The sequence below is a fragment of the Zosterops lateralis genome (assembly GCF_965231275.1).
Source record: "Zosterops lateralis genome assembly, chromosome: 2".
Taxonomy (NCBI): Eukaryota; Metazoa; Chordata; class Aves; order Passeriformes; family Zosteropidae; genus Zosterops; species Zosterops lateralis.
The window spans coordinates 92,234,653-92,252,464 of NC_139763.1; the positions used below are offsets into that span (position 1 = coordinate 92,234,653).

Consider the following 17,812-nt stretch of genomic DNA (forward strand, 5'->3'; position numbering starts at 1 on the left):
ACCTAGGGGGATTTCACTCACTGATATGCCAGTCACAAAAACAGGTTACAGAAAAATCCCTGTTCCACAGATGAGCACATTGACATCTAGGGATAACTGTTTGCCTTGATCTTTCTGTATAAGTGTGGCAAAAATAATTTCCAAGGCTGAATTGCCATGTTTCTTTCTTTGAAGTCCCTCTGTCAGTTCCCAGTAGTGACTTTGGACTGGCTGCATGAGCAGCATTTCCCCTAAGACCCCACTTTCACAGCCATAACTGTGCTTTGAAAGGCACCTTTCTCATCTGCTAAATTATGATTGGGGAGAGGATTGTACTGACAAGAGTTCTTCTGACATGAGCAGAAACCAGCTGTAACCTCAGGATCTAAAGAATGCAAATGTCTCCTGGAGACGTGGCAGACCCCTGTGAGCTCGGGCTTGCTTTGCTGGCAGAGTACAAGGCCAAGTCTGCTCAGGTTTTGTGGCCTTTCTTGGCCCTGAAGTGTGGAGCTCTCATCACAGTCCAGCTGTTGCAGACAATCTCTGTAGGTGTGATAGAATAATGGAATAATTTAGATTGGAAAAAAAACCTCTAAGATCATTGAGTCTAACCATCAACCCAGCACAGCCTACCACTAAACCAATCTCTGAGTGCCACATTTACATGTCTTTTAAATACTTCCAGGGATGGTGACTCCACCACTTCCCAGAGCAGCCATCCCAGGGCTTGACCACTCTTTCAGTGAATTAATTTTCCCTAATATCCAATCTAAACTTCCCCTGGTGCAATTTGAGGCCACTTCTGTGCAAGGCCTTGAGCTGCATGGAAACTCAGAAATTTCTGACTCGCTCCTCCCTTCAGAAATGCAATTGAGGAAAAATGTGGAAAACCCCATCCTCTTTGGTCTTGCCATCCTGCCATGCTAGTCAGGTTCCCCTAAAAGTGTCAGCAACAGTTCCCAGTGTCTTTGTGCTGGGCTGGTTCTCAGGAGGCAGGGTCTCACTTTTGCATAATGAGATGGCTTTCATACAAATGCAGAATGGTTTGGATTTGAAGGGACTTTAGAAATTACCTAGTTCCAACCCTCCTGCCATGGGCAGGAATACTTTCCACTACATGAGGTATGACTTTCTCTTCAGAGTGGGCCATCCCACCAGGTTGCTCAAAGGCCCCTCCAGCCTGGCCTTGAACACTTCCAGAGATGGGGCATCCACGTTTTCTCTAGGCAACCTGTCCCTGTGTCTCACCAGGCTCACAATGGAGAATTTTTTCTTGGCCTTATCCTGAGTGAAGGGCCCAAGAAGGGCTAGCTTGAGCTCACACTCACCAACTCAGTGGACATGTGCGGTGTTTGTAGTTACCATTTCAAGTTCTCTTCCCTGGACCCTGACATTTCTCGGGAGCTGACCAGAGTCTGGGGCAGTTGTTTCTCCCTGAGGCAGACTGGGTAGGGGTGGCCATCCCATGCTCACCGACCCTGACCTTACTCCAGAGCCTGGTCTGCCAGTGCCCTTCATCTAAAACCAAACTAATCAAAGCCCATGACTGTCCTTCCTTCCTGCCTGAGTGTCATTTGTGGGAAGAATGGAATGGGGATATGATAATTCTTTTTAAACACCCGGGAGGGAGAAGAGCTATTTAAGTGCAAAGCCTAAGGACAAATGGGCTATGAATAAAAAGAGTCTGGAACTACAAAGTCCCTAATCACCAGAGGAGGAAGGGGAGAACAGTCCGATGAGTTTTAAATGGACACTGACTGCTTTGTGACAGAGATTGAATGACACGATTCTGAGTCTTGATGACCAAAGATGTCCTTTTGCAGCCTCTGTCCCTAAATAACAGGCAACCAGGCACGAAATCCATGGCCTAGGAAAGAAGTGACTTAGCAAGGTCCAAGTTCTGCTTTTTTTTTTTTCATTTTCCCTTTGCACATTGGGATTTACCTACATACATGAGGAAAAAAAAAAAAAAAAACTTGCCCAAGGAAATAGAGCGAGCAGCAACCAAGAACTCAATTCCCAGGCAGTGGCTCCTCCCTCCCCAGCACCCCGGAGGGTCAGTGCTCCCTCCTGAGCAGTGCTGATGGTGCTCATTCCTGCGTGCTCTCTGACACAGCTCCGGTGAAGGCCAGCTGCTGTACATGATATGTTCTTTTTCTGGGAACTCTGTCCAGCCCTGGCAGGAGACACTGCCGTCAGCTAGCAGACCTCTGACACCTCAAACCCAGTGCAAGGAGGGCTGTGTATTTTTAAAGCTTTCCTCAGTTCTTATTTCTCTCTGCTCACTCCTTGAGGAAAAGGTCTTTCTTGTCTCAAGGACCACTCTGCTCCCCCAGGGTCCTGCCTCGCTGATCCTTCCTTTGGATGCAGAATGGGAGCTCCCAGCTCTCGCCTGCAGCATCCTGGACTCTCTGGGATTTCAGAGGTGCTGGTTTATACTCATTTGGGTCAGAAACTGGAGAAATCTGGCTTGTTCCTGAGAGCCAGAGGCATAGGAATGACATAGGCATGTGTAGGTGAACAGGCTTAATACCAAGTATGCCTCCCTTCTCCAGCACCCACTAAAAGCACTCAGCTTTCTGCCCTGCATGGGCTTCACAGCAACATCCAGCCTTCAGTTTCAAAGCAGCTTTTCTGAGGCCAGAAAGAGAACCAGGAAGTGACAGCCTCACTTTTCGCAAGGACAGCCCCCAAACTACACCGTCAGTCTCTGTTTTGGAAAGGGCATCTTAGCAGTGTGGCCCCTGCCCCATCCCAGACCCCTGGGGCAGCGCACACACACACTCAGACACACACACGTCCCTGTCTGCCCTTGACATGCAGGTTGCACAGCTGAGTTGTCAAAACATCTGCGATGTAGTGCCAGCAGGGACTGGCTGGGAGCAGTGGCAGGTGGCCCCTGCACCCATGGGTGCTTGGTGGCACGGGCACCAGCCTCGGTTAGCTCACGGCTGGGGAGGCTGTGCTTTGGCTTGCAGCTGGCTAAAATTAGGGATGCCAGGAGCAGATAAAAATACAGCCCCAGCTATGTGAAACCTTTAGAGAGGCAGCCAAAGAGCACGCTGCCGTATGTCTGACCCCGCTGAGCGGCTGCGCAACAATTAAAGCTCCAGGGCAGCATTTTTGAAGCATTACCTGTGAAAGCCAGCTCTGAGGGAGTGACCTTTGCATTTTCCATATTTGGGGACTTGCCTTTTAGTCCAAGGAGCAGTGATCCCTAGGAGGGGAGGTTCAGCCTCTCCAAGCAGCTCAGGTGGTGAAAAAGTAGTAAGGTGGGACCAACATACTCTCCTTCAGTCCCCACTGCCAGCAAAGTGACTTTCCTAGAGGCAGCTGCTCAGCGGGCTTCTGGCCCTGCTCTTTGATCACCACAGTGCTTCAGGACAGCCTGAATTATACAAAAGCCTAAGACATTACTAGTGTGATATGCAAGGGGGTGCTAGTGGGGACAGCACAGTATTAGGAAAGATAAAGTAACAGCCTCTGTTCTCCAAGAAACTGCCCAATGTCTCAAACAGAGTAGTATGTCTCAAACTATAGCACGTAGGCAGGAATCCTGTGTAAGGATTCAAAACTTCTGAGGGAATACACTAAAATTTGCCATCTCCTCCTGCTGTTTCTGAAAATAAAACCTAATGTTTGGGGATATACAATCATCATCATTTCATCAGCCAGGGTCTGACCATCAGCATCAATTGCAGTACTAAAGAGATAGGATAGAAGCAGCAGAGGAGTGTAGATTGCTTGAGGGACTTTTCCTCATCATCTTCTGTTGCTCTTCTCCCCGCATTACTGGAGTTTTGTTCTTCCTCCACTGCTAAACAGCAAAACAGAAAACTCCCCATGGTTAAGGGAAGTGTACCTATGATGGCTTTCAGAAATACCCAAATACTCCCAGCCCCCTTCCTCCCAGCCTGAGCAGCTGAGAAAGATGAGCCTTACTGTCTGTGGGAGCTCTGGACAGGTGCTGGAGAAGTGGGAAGAAAATCCAGGCCAGAATGCCATAATGTCACTTCACAATGAAAATTGACCATGCTGAGACAGCTACCCCTCCCACCCCCATTTTTAACTTTCTCTGAGGGATCTTTTTCTGCCATTTAGCAGCAAAACTGACACCAAATGCAAGGTTTGGCACAATCAGTGCTGCCTGCAGCTGGAATAGGAGAATGGTCAGGCAGACAGTGATATTTCTGCTGCTGTATATCCTAGGATTTCAGAATGACCCTATGGGACTTCTTAAATCTCCCAAAACTTCCCAGCATCACATCTAGGATCAGATAGGTATACTGGGTGTGAAGCTGAGATGCTGGGCAGGGAGTTGTGCCTTTCCATATCCATTATTCTGAGTGCCAGTAGCTGCTGATACCATCCAGGATGAGAGTGTCCTTGCATACTTGGTAGTACTCAAACTTCACTTAAGGCTGGGCCTCTCACACATCCCAGAGGGCCATTCACCCTCTCATGCTCACCCAATTTCAAGTATGGTTATTACCTGAGGGGTATGAAAGAAAGAAGGAATGCTGCCCAACCTACACCTCCTTTTCTCGGTGCTGCACAGGGCACAGCTTGGGATCCTATGGGTAGAAAGTATGCATTGTGAAGACTTCATGTACACGAGAATAAGTCTGCAAAATGTGCATGGGACGTGAACTTACAGCCTATGGGGGTCTTTGCTCATGCTCTCAGCCAACTCTGACAGCACAAAGCTGCTGCTCTACCTCAGGGACAGCATGGTCTGTTATGTCCAGTTCTTCCAGGGCAGTTTCTACCCTCCATGTCTCCGTGCAGCTGTTGAAGCTAAATTACATGCTATAGAGATAGAGGCTGACACAAAGGCAAGGGCTCTGGCTGGCCAAGATTTCAAGCAATACAAATTTAAAAGCAGGAGAAGGAGGAGGGACTGTGCTCTTAGATTACAGATGCCTCTGTCCCAAGGTCCTGAGCCAAAAGGATTGTCAAGATTAGAAACATTATCTGCATTCAAATCCCACTAGCATTATGGAATCAGAAAATACTGTAAGGGGATATATAAATGCCTGATACTGTAATGAGTAGGGGGCAATTAGCCAAACTGCTGTGCCTCTGGTGTACTCTATATTTTGCTGCCTTTTGGGGCTCAAATAAAGATGTGGGAATGTATTGTCACCTATGCACAGGTTAGACTCACCTGCTGCAGTGGCAAGCGGGGAAAGCAAAGCTAGGAGCAATGCCCAACCCATGCAGAGCTTGCACTTGCAAAAGCCACCATAAACATCCTGCAAATTCTCCTACCTCCAGCCTCTGCCACAGTGGGAATGGCTCCCGAAAGTCTCATGTTGCACAAAGATCTCCCTGTTGTGAGACCCTGCTCTGGAGGGGAGCTCAGGCTGTACTGTCGTCCTCTTTGACTCATTGGCATGAAGGTCCCCACAGAGGAGGCAGGCTGCCCACTGAGCTCCCAGCTCTGTCCCCTCAGGCACACTCACACACCATATACAAGCACTCTCCTACATGCCCAAACCATTGCACATCTCTGAGGATGAGCCTCTTCAGAGGGACACCTCCAAACACTCACACCCACCACACATGATCCTCCAGGAGACAGTCTTGCTAGCCACAGTCACACAAGCCCTGCCACACAAACAGGGACACCTCCAGCATTACTGAGACCATTTCTGACTACTGAGCACTCCCACAGTCTCACACAAAGAGGCTTTCATCACATCACCTATGTTTGCTTGACACTTTTAGTCTTTTCCAGCAAGCTTCCATGCTCACAGCTACAGAGCTGCACCCATACCCCTCTGAAGAGCTACCCTGTGTGTGCTGCATGCTGACATACATGACTCCTGATCAATGCCTCCTGTCTTCCACACATCCCTGCTCACATCCAACCACTTGTCTGTAGCAAGTGTTGCAGCTTTTCTGCATATTTCTGACCTTCAAGCATCCACAAGAAACCCTAACCATCTCCTGTGTACAGGAGTCAAGAACTAGTGGGCTTAAACTGCCCTGACTTTGTCTGGCACATGGCTGACTTAACTGTAAGTACCTAAATCAAGTATGGATGGACTGGACATGACTGAACAAGTCTTCTTCCCTTGGCCATTCTGTGTTTTTCCTCTGGTAACAGAGCAGCCAGAGTCTCAAGTGGTGACTCCCAGGAACATCTTGCTGGTGTACACAACCACCAGCAAGCAGGGACGTGCTGACAATATCCCAGAAAGCTGATGATCCTACAGACTCCATCCTTTTGTCCAGTCAGGGCAGATCCCCATAATGGGAAACAGAAAATCTCTTCTCTTACCTCTGCTCACTTGCAGATGTCTAGAGACCTCAGGAGAGGTGTCCATCTCTCATTGCAAATATGGGGCTCCAGCTGCTCTCAGGTGCTCCAAGGTGGCCTAAGCCACCAGGTGAGACACCAAACCAGACCTAATCAATGGATGTGCAAACGCAAACCAGTGCTCTGCCCCTTTCAGGCAGTGTCCATCACAACACAAGCCCTGAACATCCAGCCTTACCTTCATTTCAAAGCACTGGCAAAGAGCCAGGAAACAGCATTGACACCCCTGTTTCCTGTGTAACACAGGCACCATTTTTGCCTCCCATGATGGCATTTGCCCCTAAAGACAATAGGGCAGGTGGCTGCAGGAGGATCAAAGTTGCAGCAATGCTGTGGTGGTTGGTGGAGTCTATGTCCTCCCTAGAGGGCTTTGGGAAAGGCCTGAGGATATGTAATTAGTGGAAGGGAGAAAACAACTACATTCTCCATCTCTCCTTTTTGCTGAAGCAAGGTCTCTGAGCCCTTATCACCAGGGTGCCTGCCACCGTGCCCCAGAATTTCAGGAACAGGCTGTGTGCTGACAGCACAGGGAGCTGGCTGGCCCCATGACACCCCATTGCACAGGCAAAGTGGCTGTCCAGCCACTTTTTCTCCCCAATGCCTCTAATTACTGCTCACTTTCACAGAGGCCTGGCACAGGCAGAAGCTATTTATAGCAAGGGAGCCAAGGGGCCACGTGGCCATGGTGGCAGCACCGCTGTGTGACATTCAAACTGGCTTTGAGTCTGGGGGAGGGAGCCAAAATGAGCCGGGGCATGGGGGGAGCTTTCTCATAAATCAACCCACCATCTCTCTGGCCATGGCTTTCTTCTGCCCCCCTCCAGCCTCCTGCTGCCAAGCACTGACAGCTGTGCCCTAATAGGGACATTCCTGCCCCAGAGGCTCCTGACCCCTCATCTCCATCATCCCCCTGCCATCCGGCAGGGCTGGGAGGAGGAACAGCGAGAAGACCATCAGCATCAGAGGCATTTGTGCAGCAAGAAGGGAGAGGGAGGAGGAGGCTCTTACAGCTGCATTCTCAGAGCATCATTACTACCTTGTAGGGTCTCTAGTATGCTTGTGGTGGGGCTGTCAGTCATCCAGTGCATAAGTGGATCCGTTTACTAGGGTCACTGCATCTCTAGGAGCCAATTTAGAATTCACAGGGTCTCACCCAGGGTCGCTCTCGCCACAGGGCCCTTGCAGAGCGTCTCTCCTTTCCTCACATATCTATTTTCACAAAACAGGCAGGAACTTGATATCTTCAAGAGGCCCCTTCATCCAAGATGATGGAAACAGGGTGCAGTGGTTTTGCAAAGCTGTGAGAAGGTGAACATCAGCATGGCTGGGCTTAGATGCATTTCTTTAGTAAAAACAGGGGACCATGATGTGGGGGCTTACTGAAGCCTGGACAGGAGGCATGACTTCAAGCACTTCATAGGAAAAGGAGCCTGCTTTGGCCACTCCATCACACGCATGAAGAAAACATGATGCTGCAGAGTCTTGCACTCACTGCTGCCTGGCACCATGCACTTCCAGAGTTAAAATGTCCACAGTGCTCATGTCACACTCCCTGCAGGAGGCCACCAAGGCACCACAGAGGAAAGGTTTTGCTTTGTGCTGGTGGTACAGGACTTCCTTCCAGCCATCCCCCTGCTTTGGTGTGCCCAGTTCACTCAGGAGCCCTGTCCTGAGGCCAGTGTCAAACAGCAGTGAACAGCACACAGTAGTGCCAGCAAACTCCCTGGTGCAGCACAATGGGAAGAAACCCAACCCTTGTGACCTCTGGGTTATCTCAGCAGAGAGGCAGCATGTGACACATCCCACCCATTGGTGCTGTTCAACAGCAGAATATGGGTCACTTGTGTCTGTCATGTCACACTAGCAAGGCATGATGCCCTTTAGCCACCCTGTGGTTTTAACACTACTAATGTTGGGCTCTCTACTTCCTCTCACAGCTGGCAGCTCAGGTCCTGGAGCCCAGAAGTATTGGCTTTGGGATGGTGGACTCCAAGAAGGATGCCAAGCTTGCCAAAAAGTTAGGTGAGTCCCAAGTCTGACATCTCTGGAATGAATGTCCCATCTCTGGGAGTGATGTCTGTCAGGCAGCCCCACAGATGACAGCCAAATCCTTGTTACCAGGATGGGGAGGATGATGGTGGCCCTTGCACACTGACCACCTGCCCACCCCAACAGGGGCAGGATCAGCGGTGGGGGTGAGGATGAGAGAGACAAGCCAAGACCTTTCCAGAAGAAAGAGTTTGTCCACCAAAACAAACCAAACCAAGCAAAAAAGAAAGGCAATTCATGCTGTAATGATGACAGAGTGTAAGTTCACAGCTTTCTGTGCAGAAATAGTAAATAGGTGCCATGGAGTAACTTCCTGCTCTTCCTACACAGAGGCTGGATCCCCAGAGTGAAAGAGGAAATCTTTCTGCTCTAAAGGTGACAGGCTACTGCATTGCCCATCCCTGGACACAGCTGGCAGTCCCTTCATATTTCAGCCCATAAAACAACACCAAAATACTGTGTCACATTAATACAACAATACACAAATATACCACTAAACCTAAGGTTTAAGCATACTGGACTGTAATTTTCTTTCCTAAATTAGAGGCTGTGGGTGATAATTGGGGCTAAACTAAAGACAAGAGCTTCTGCCACTCCAAGAAGGAACAAACTACCAATCTCCTTGGCCAGTGGTATCCTGCCAACCTACATTGCAGGAGGCCAGTGCTGTTGATTTTGGAGCCTCCAACAAGGTTCTGTGGCACTCAGTGCTCACTCCAGTGATACAGCATTGAAATCTGTCACCCTGCAGTCTGTGGTATCTCTATCAGTGGTTTCTAACCCTTTTGCCAAGGCCAGCTAAGCCGCAGACAGTTTGAAGCTCACTTTCAGGTCACTGGTGACGCTCACATAGTTCAGCCTTCTCTGGACAGTGAGCACAACCCGAACCAGAATCCATTTTCCATATAGTGACAGGTTGTTAAAATCTGAGCTGTCAGTTAGAGCCCAGTATTTAGTGCAAGATAGACAGCCAAGCTAAAACAAGTTCCTGGTGCAGAATTTTTCCAGCTGAGACCAATCTGCGACCTGAATGAAAAGTTCAACATTTGGGAAGAATTTAGCACCAGTTGTAGCTGAAGTCTGTTCCCTGTGTCATGAACCATCAGTCAGGGGATTACTTAGGTTGTTTCCAACTAGACCACCACAGCAAACTGGCAATTGCATTTTCCCAGGAGGAATTGCTGGGATAACAAGCAAAACACTGCACAAAACATGCTTTTAACAACATGTTAACCACTTATTGTTTCCTCTCTTCTTTCAGGCTTGCTTGAAGAGGGGAGTCTGTACGTCTTTAAGGACGACCGGTTGGTTGAATTCGATGGAGAACTGTCTGCAGATGTCTTGGTGGAATTCCTCTTGGATGTAAGCACAGATAAGCTCAGAGTTAGATAAAACCCCTCAGAGAAGACCTTGCAAACACTTCGTTTGCTAAAAAAAACAGTGTACCTTTGTTTGAAATTTCATCCCTGTTTGCTATTCACTGGTAGAGATGGCATTTGGCATCTTCCCCAATACCTGTCTGACCATGAGTTCCCAGGAAAGATGGTACCCTTATATGCCACTAAACATTTTATATCTTAGACACAACCTTCCCTCTTTCCTATTTACAGAGTATTTGAATGGAAGTCAGCTACAATCTATATAACTGACTACTGTTCACCCACATCAGTTAGCAAGCTTGTGTGCAAACACTCTGCCATTTGCAAAATCTTTCACGCTTTTTCTTCCTTTTTTTTAAAAAAAGAGCTATTTTCAATAAAAGAATATCCAAGAACTGGGATTCTCATAGAGCAATGAAAAAATAGTGCATTGAAAAAGGCTTATGTTGCAAGCTATTTGCCCTTTTCTAGACACAAGCAACATAGCATCTCTTCAGTGAATTTGCCAAATTGCACAGCCATGAGTGAGAGAAGATCAGAGTCCTAGAACTAATTGGTTTTGGGTCATTTTGTGCATGGGCACAATGATGTCCTCACCTTTGTGCCTAAATGCAAAAGCCATGCTGAATCCCACATCTACATGTTGCACTTCTCTTTATTTACATTTCATTCCTAGGAGAGGCAACAGACCAAAACTGTGGTCATTGCTTTATAAATGAAAACATTTTGCAGTGGCTTGGCTTTCCTTTGAAGTGAGGCTTTCTTTGTAAGCGGCCATGCAGTAATGCAGATAAGGGAGGTAAGGTGAGCAGCAGAGCTGGCAGGGTTTGTTTCCCAAGGTGGCAGGTTGCCTACATGGTCACCTGTGGTTAAGGACTGCTGGTGAAAGAGGCATGGCCAGGGAATTAAAACAGATCCCTAAGACCTCAGCTCTCCCATGATGATGTCTGTCGTTGTGTGCTTTGGGTATTGTGCCCAAAACACATGCAAGTGCCTTCAGGGACAGAAATGGGCATCTGTCCCATAAGGGCCACAGACAGGGCAGAGCTTTGCCATGACCGTGCAGCATTGGGATCCCAGGTCCCATGGCTCAGGCCACTACAGCAGCAGGAAAAAGCACACGCTGCTGCGGGCACAGCAGAGGCACAGCCTCACACTGGAGCATCACTTTCAAGGATGCTGTAATGCACTTCATGAGGTTTTGCTTGCTATGCCATGTGGTGTGTCACTGAAAAATCAAGTTTTGTGGAAAAAGAAAGAGAGCAAGGATTTCTGTTTTTGCGTTTTCCACTCAGGAAGGAAAATACCTGGCAAAGCAAGGAAATAAAACCAGACTCGTCTCTGGTGCCTCGTCAGCCTGATCTGAAAAGTAAAAGAAACCCAGAGTTCTCTACTCCTCTGTAGGCAGTGGCTTGGCTGCTTTTTTTCCTTCTAGTGAAAACAGTGATTTATATCACTGTTGCTGGGCAAAATAATCAGACCGAACCTTTTCACCAGCATTGACTATTTAAGAAAAAAGAAACAAAGTTTGGATCAATGACAGTCTAAAGTGCCAGACAGTTCTTTCAACTTCCTCATTAACATTGTGATGTGTGTAGGACCAAAGAATAGGTTTAAACTATTTTGCATACTTGGAGGATCGGCCAGGAAAATTCACATCCAGACTTTCTACTGTTCCAAACCACTGTTTGGCCACCTTCTAGCATGCTAGTTTTAATGTTTTTCAAAAGCAAGATATTTACAATGACCTCTTGCAGCAAATGACACTTGAAAAACAGTGTATATAGACTTAGATACACAGGTATGATTCACAGATGTTCACAGTGATCATACCAGCTCCTTTCAACTGTTCTTCATTCTTCTTGGCCTCCTTAAAGCCAGCTGCAATTGCTACTCCTTATCCCTCATCATAGTAGGTCCCTCAGCACCAATTTGGGTTACCTAGTCCTCTATCAACCTCCCTCTCCATGCTTCCACCTCTGCACTGAACCTACTAACATCTCCCTTTGAAGGTGACCTGCTTCTCTCAGCTCCTCACGCTAAGGCAGAGAGCACTAAGTAGGGTTTCCAACAGCAGAGAGAAATTGGGTGACCTCTTTCTCCCAGCTTAGGCTGCTTGGGACACACCCTGCCAGGCATAGGTTGGTGCTGCAAATCACTGCATTACCACATGCATTTGTCATGGCAGTTGCTAGAAGACCCCGTGGAGGTCATAAACAGCAAGCTGGAGCTTCAGGCCTTCGACCAGATTGACGACGAAATCAAACTCATTGGCTACTTCAAGGGAGAAGACTCAGAACGTAAGATAAACGTGTTCCTCATGGGGCTTGGAGCTTGCCTTTGGAGCTGTAGGGGCCAGGCACTGGCCATGCATGTTGATCTGCATGAATATGAAGGGTGTTGTGGTATATGGCAACCTGTGACAGCATGAAAATTGCTGGAGGATGAGTGCATTTGCAGGCAATTTTCTGCTGGTGTAATGAATAAGCCCAGTCCTACACCAGCATCTGACCCTTCTGCAAGGTGTTTGCTGGCAAGAGAAGAGGGCCATAATCCAGGGGCTCCTGCAGTAAAGTGAGTTTACCTCACCCAAAAATCAGCTGAGGTTACAGTTACATTGAGAGTGCAACTAAAAGGAGCAAAGTGCCCCTTCTTGGGAGCAGTGAGCCCAAAGGATCAAAGAAGGAAGGAGGGAAGGGAGTGGGAAAGGGAGCGGGGGACACACATTAAATACTACCATGGCAAACATACAGCAGCTGCAAGCAGAGCCCTTTGGGGAAGTCTGGCAGATGCACTGACCTGTTCCTCCTTGCTGACCTCCAAGACTGGGAAGAGGCTGGTCCCATGCCCTGAGGGATGTGGAACCCAGGGACCATTCTGGGCAAACCTAACTTTCACAAGCCTAGAAAAATCCTCATATGAGAATTTCCCTGTCAAGCGCTGCAATCTCCTCTGCCAGCCCCAAGTGCTCTCCCTGCTATCTGGGCAGCGATGGCAGTGTGCACCCCACCCTGGCATGTCTTGCCTTTAGCAGAAAGACAGGCCTCCCTATGTAAACAACCCACTTATCACCAGGTCTTCAATGAAGCAGCCCACCCATCTCTCCCTTCCTCTTTCTCAAGTTGGGCTGCAGGGCAATTTGGGCAGGGCTCTATGACCCTAACACTGTTCTGTAATAACTACATGGAAGAAAGATGCCTGTTGAAATGCCAGTTGTAAAATCCCCTGCCAGGCTGAGAGCACCTTTCCTGAACCCTGAGGTGCAGGAGGACCTGGTAGCAGTTACAGTTAAAACCTACCTGCTTCCTGCCCCTTCCTCCTGCAGTGGGAAAAGCATGCCTAATCACACTTGGTGACATTTTAGGGAATGGTAGCAATCCTTAATGCTGGAGCAACTCCATGCAGTTCCCAGGCTGAATGACCCCCAGACCTGCTTCACAAGAGCTGCTGATTTCAGTCCCAGTTAAGTGTGGCATGCTGGGCTCTGCAGCTTTCCTGAACACTGTGGGACTGCACAGCATGTTGGTGGACATGAAATCATCCTTCTTTGTAAACTCCAGAAAGGTGGAAGAAACATTGGGCATCATCTGATGGAGTTTGCAGTAGTTTGTATTTGTCCTTCCCCATTATGTTCTGGGCTGATCAGAGTGTGGCCAGCTGTCTGTGAAACATCTCCTTCATTCCCCTTTTCTCCTTCCAGATTTCAAGGCATTTGAAGAAGCTGCTGAGCAATTCCAGCCCTACGTCAAGTTCTTTGCAACCTTTGACAAAGGGGTAAGCATCCACACATCTTCACGGTAGCTCACATATGCCACCACCTGTTTTCTGAGAGCTCAGGACATTCCCAGATTTATTGTCTGATTTCAGCTTCTCATTTTCAGCATTCCTGCATTTTGTTGTGTTGGTGTCCGCATTGATATTTTGACCCTGTTGCAAGATAAAAGGCCATTTCTACAGCATGGAGGCAGGTCCCAATGTGGGTTTGGAACCCAGCACCTCTGTCTGCAGGCCCTGGGCTGTGGCTTTGCTCTGCCTCACCGCTTGACACCAGTAGTGTAGGGGGCATCAGTGGGTTTTTAAACAAGGAAAGATCCATTCTATTTTATGGGCCACTCCTAGGAGTGCATGCTCTGAGAGAGAGAGAGCGAGAGAAAGCACCTTGATCTCAGCTCTGCCATCAGCAAAGACTCTGGGTAGGCAAAGAGGCACATCAAACTCTCTCACCTGTGACTTCTACACTGCAACAGGTCGCCAAGAAGCTGGGCCTAAAGATGAATGAGGTGGACTTCTATGAACCCTTTATGGATGAGCCTGTTCACATCCCTGATAAGCCTTACTCAGAAGAGGAGCTGGTTGATTTTGTGAAAGAGCACAGAAGGTATGTAGCACACAGGATGCTCCTGGACATGGGAAGTGGGTTAAGGTGTCTGTCATCGTGACTTTGCCTCTCTAGGGCATCGCTCTCAAAAAAAATTAGGATGATGGCCACTTTTGATGATTTTCCAACACAGGTTTGAAATTGTGAAATTGCTGGGTTTTTTCCTACTCCCAGAGGTGCAAGTATCTGCACAGCAGTCATAGTTCACCACAGTGGAACAGTGATATCACAGCTTCCCTCCTCCTGCTCTTCCTCTTCCCTAGTTAGTTCTCTCTCAAAAAGCAGTGAGGCTGGAAGTCAGTAGAGAGTGAAATCCTTGCCCTAATTGCCCATGCTTTTCATTTAGGTCTGTGCAGAAGATGACCTTCTCCAAGGCCTCTCAAGCCAAATCCAAATCCTGCCCAATCCCCTCCTTCCCAAAAACAGCTTTACTAATGGGTGTATCCCTCTCCTGATGTCAGATGTCTGGAGGCAGTCTCTGAGCTCAGACCAAGCTCAGAGGAGCCACAAGGGACTAAGAGGCTCCTGCTGACCACAGGCAAGAAAAGAAGTCACAGCTGTGTTGAACCTTGTGTGGGAACAATGCTGAGCACCTGCAGTGTTTGATCGACTCAGCAGGAGTGTGGATGCTCATGCTTTTTGCAGCAGGTTTATTGCACAGTTGTTTAGAGACTCGGCTACAAAAATAGTCTGGAAGTCACCAGAGAGGAAAAAGCACAGGGTTACGTATAGGGGCACAACTTCCCAGAGGTGCTGTATTTTTATACCCTTAGAAACACCTCTCATGAGAGTGGCACAGGCTACCTGCTGCTCCTACAACTGTATTTCTCAGCAGACAATCAAGGGACAGATAAGTTTGAGGAAAGCAGGGCCATATATATAGAGGGGGATTCTCAAATCAGACTCAGCTCAAGATCTGTGTTCACACAGCTCATCTCCAGAATTTGAAACTCACCAGAAAGAGTTCTCTACATTTTCTGAAATATGAAGGGCTCCTCTATCTTCCATGTACCCACAATTCACTTTGCTGACCTTCTAGGCTTCTTGGCCTTAGTCCTTCTTTTCCCCAAACTCTTTTTGTCAAGAAACAGCAGCAGAAGCTGATTAAACACAGCCATCTAAATGCTATCCTAATAAGGCAAACTCTTCATCAGCACAAAATTGCAGTGGAATTTCCCCAAGTCTTAGATATTTCAAGATGTTTTGTGGTGCTTGGTAGAAGCAAGGGGGTGGGCCATGTATTTTGCAAGTGCCAAAGCTCAGAAAATAATTAAAAGGGGTCCATAAAACCATAGGTCTGAAATCCCAAACCTTCCAAGGTGCTGCCATGGCAGGGGAAGAAGCCTGGAGTGACTGATATGTTCCCAGTAGCTCATGCTGAGCTTTTCAGAGAAGAAGTGCTTCATCCTGCCTTGCCACCAGTAAAGGACCTAAAGCCACAGGCTGGAATTAGTCAGACATGGAGATGATCTGTAGATTAAAATGAAGCAACTTCAGCAGCTGCCATGTGCTGGTTCCCTACAGACAGCTCAGCAGGAGATTTCCTGCAGGAAGGACATGCAAAAACCCACAGCCATCTCTCCATCCCACTAAAGGAGCCCCACCACATCACTGGGAAGGGCTACCACTGGTCAGCTGTACCCAGACTCTTTGGCATGCCTTAAACAGCCTTTCCAAAACCAGCTTTCCCACTACTGTGCTCAGGCATGATTCACTACCACTTCCTCCAACCCTGCACAGAAACTGGGATTTTGCTGAGCTTTCATTGCAAGCTCGAGACAGGAGCTGAAGCAGGTGCCCAGGAGGAGCTCATGCACAGCCTCTCAGCTGAGACTTCCCTTTGCAGCTGCAGGCTGTGGTGGGAAAGTTCATCCTCTCCACAGAAGGTCAGGAAGCTGGTGCTCAGCACCGTGGGGTGACTCATCCATGGCTGCACAGATGGATGTCCATCTGGGCATGGTGGTCACTGCCACTCCAAGGTCTCAGCCCAGATTTCACTCTCAGTTGCACAAGTACAAATTACATGGTGCAGTCCTCTGGGTTGATGCCTCTTTCCCATGCAAAATGCTGGGGTTGGACCCCCACTTCTCTGCAATTGTGGTGTAGTGACATGGGGGCTGAATTCTGCTCTCTCTTACTTACCCAAACCCCACTTGCCTCACCCCTCCAACACAGGGAAGTATCCAGAGTCAGCACAGCAATCAGTACACGTGGGTGTGGCCAGATCCTTCCCACTGCGTTTCTTTTCTCGAAGAGCTTCCCCCAGAGAACAGCTAGGGAAAGTACCATAAAAGCCAAGTACAAGCATGCTTAAATAATATGCATTCACCTGATTTAATCTCTGGTGGACCATCAACAATGAAAGGACTTGCTGGTTCAGAAATTGTATCCCTGATCTTGTGTTTAGCGGCTATTTCTTCAATTTCTATAGCTGTTTTTACCTTATTTCTGTTTCAATGCTGAATGTACCAAATTGTAATGAGTTCAGCAGCTAAAATATGCATTGTATTAAAAGACCATTCTTAGTTGTTCAGTTTATACCTGCTACCTAATAATTTCTCTGGGCTCCTACTAACTCTTGTCTTAAGAGGAACAATTATTAATACTGAAGGTAATCTATGGGGAAAGAATCACAGAATATTCTGAGTTGGAAGGGACCCACAAGGATCATCAAGTGCAGCGCTTAAGTGAATGGCCTGTGTGAGAATCAAATCTGCAACCTTGATGGTATTAGAACCTTGGCCATGTTCTAAGCTATTCACATTTTCTTTACCATTCCCAGTTTTTCAGAATACCTGCCAAAACCCTCTTCAGTTGCCTCTTTCACAAAATAAAGAATTCTTATCTATTTAGTCTTCATCAAACAGAGGCCACTCCATACCTTCACTCACCACTCCCATGTTTCCAGGTGCCTTTTTCAGTTGTCCATACCATTTCTGGGATGGGATGACCAGCACTACACATAATTTCACTGTGGAGGCTCACAGTGTAGCTGTCCACTGTCATAACAGTATATTTTACTCCTTGGCCATTTCCCAACCATTTGCAACCTTCTTTTGGCCTTTTTCCTTTGGAGCTGATTCTTTCTCAATTTGTGACACCTGGGCCCCTTTCCTGAGAGGCAATAATTAATTACAACTAATTTAGAACCAATTGCTGCACCTGTACAATCAGGGCTGGTTTTCTGCAAGTGTGTTACTTGCTGTGTGTCTGTCTATCATGCAGACATTTAAGTCTCAGGAGATCCTCTGTACCAACTCATAGTCAGGCCTTTGTTGGTTGCCAAAAAATTGGATGTGATATGCAAATGCTGCCATATTCCTATTTCCCATCTTTTTCAGATTATGTGAGGATATGCTATGCATATGATCATGCCAAAGAATATGCTATGAATCTTAATTGGGTAATTTCACCTGTCATGAAAACTGGCCATTCATTTCCATGATATTCAATGTTTTTAATCCACAGGAGATTCCCCTCCCCTGATCTAACTGGAACTCAGTTCTGTGGCTCCTTAGGTCCTTCAGGAGCCTCTAAAAATGTTCCCTTGTTTCCATTGTTCTGTTTGTGAGGCAAACTGAAGCAAGAGCTTACACATCTCACTTATTCCACCTGGTTCTGGCAACATGCTGCCACTCCTACCAATATGTTCTAAAACCTCATAGACTGACACTTCTCTTTGCAGCAGGTCCTGGGTCCTAG

The 17,812-nt window shown here is 47.6% G+C and overlaps 1 protein-coding gene across 1 annotated transcript in view; it reads left to right on the forward strand.

The window, feature by feature from the left end:
• The window catches only part of CASQ2 (calsequestrin 2), a 34,415-nt gene that overhangs the window by 6,210 nt on the left and 10,393 nt on the right, over positions 1–17,812 (forward strand). Inside the window, exons 2-6 of the mRNA XM_083884726.1 lie at positions 8,242–8,326; positions 9,615–9,715; positions 11,921–12,032; positions 13,433–13,506; positions 13,980–14,110. Of these exons, the coding sequence (XP_083740852.1) occupies positions 8,242–8,326; positions 9,615–9,715; positions 11,921–12,032; positions 13,433–13,506; positions 13,980–14,110 (503 nt within the window). The remainder of the gene's footprint in view (positions 1–8,241; positions 8,327–9,614; positions 9,716–11,920; positions 12,033–13,432; positions 13,507–13,979; positions 14,111–17,812) is intronic.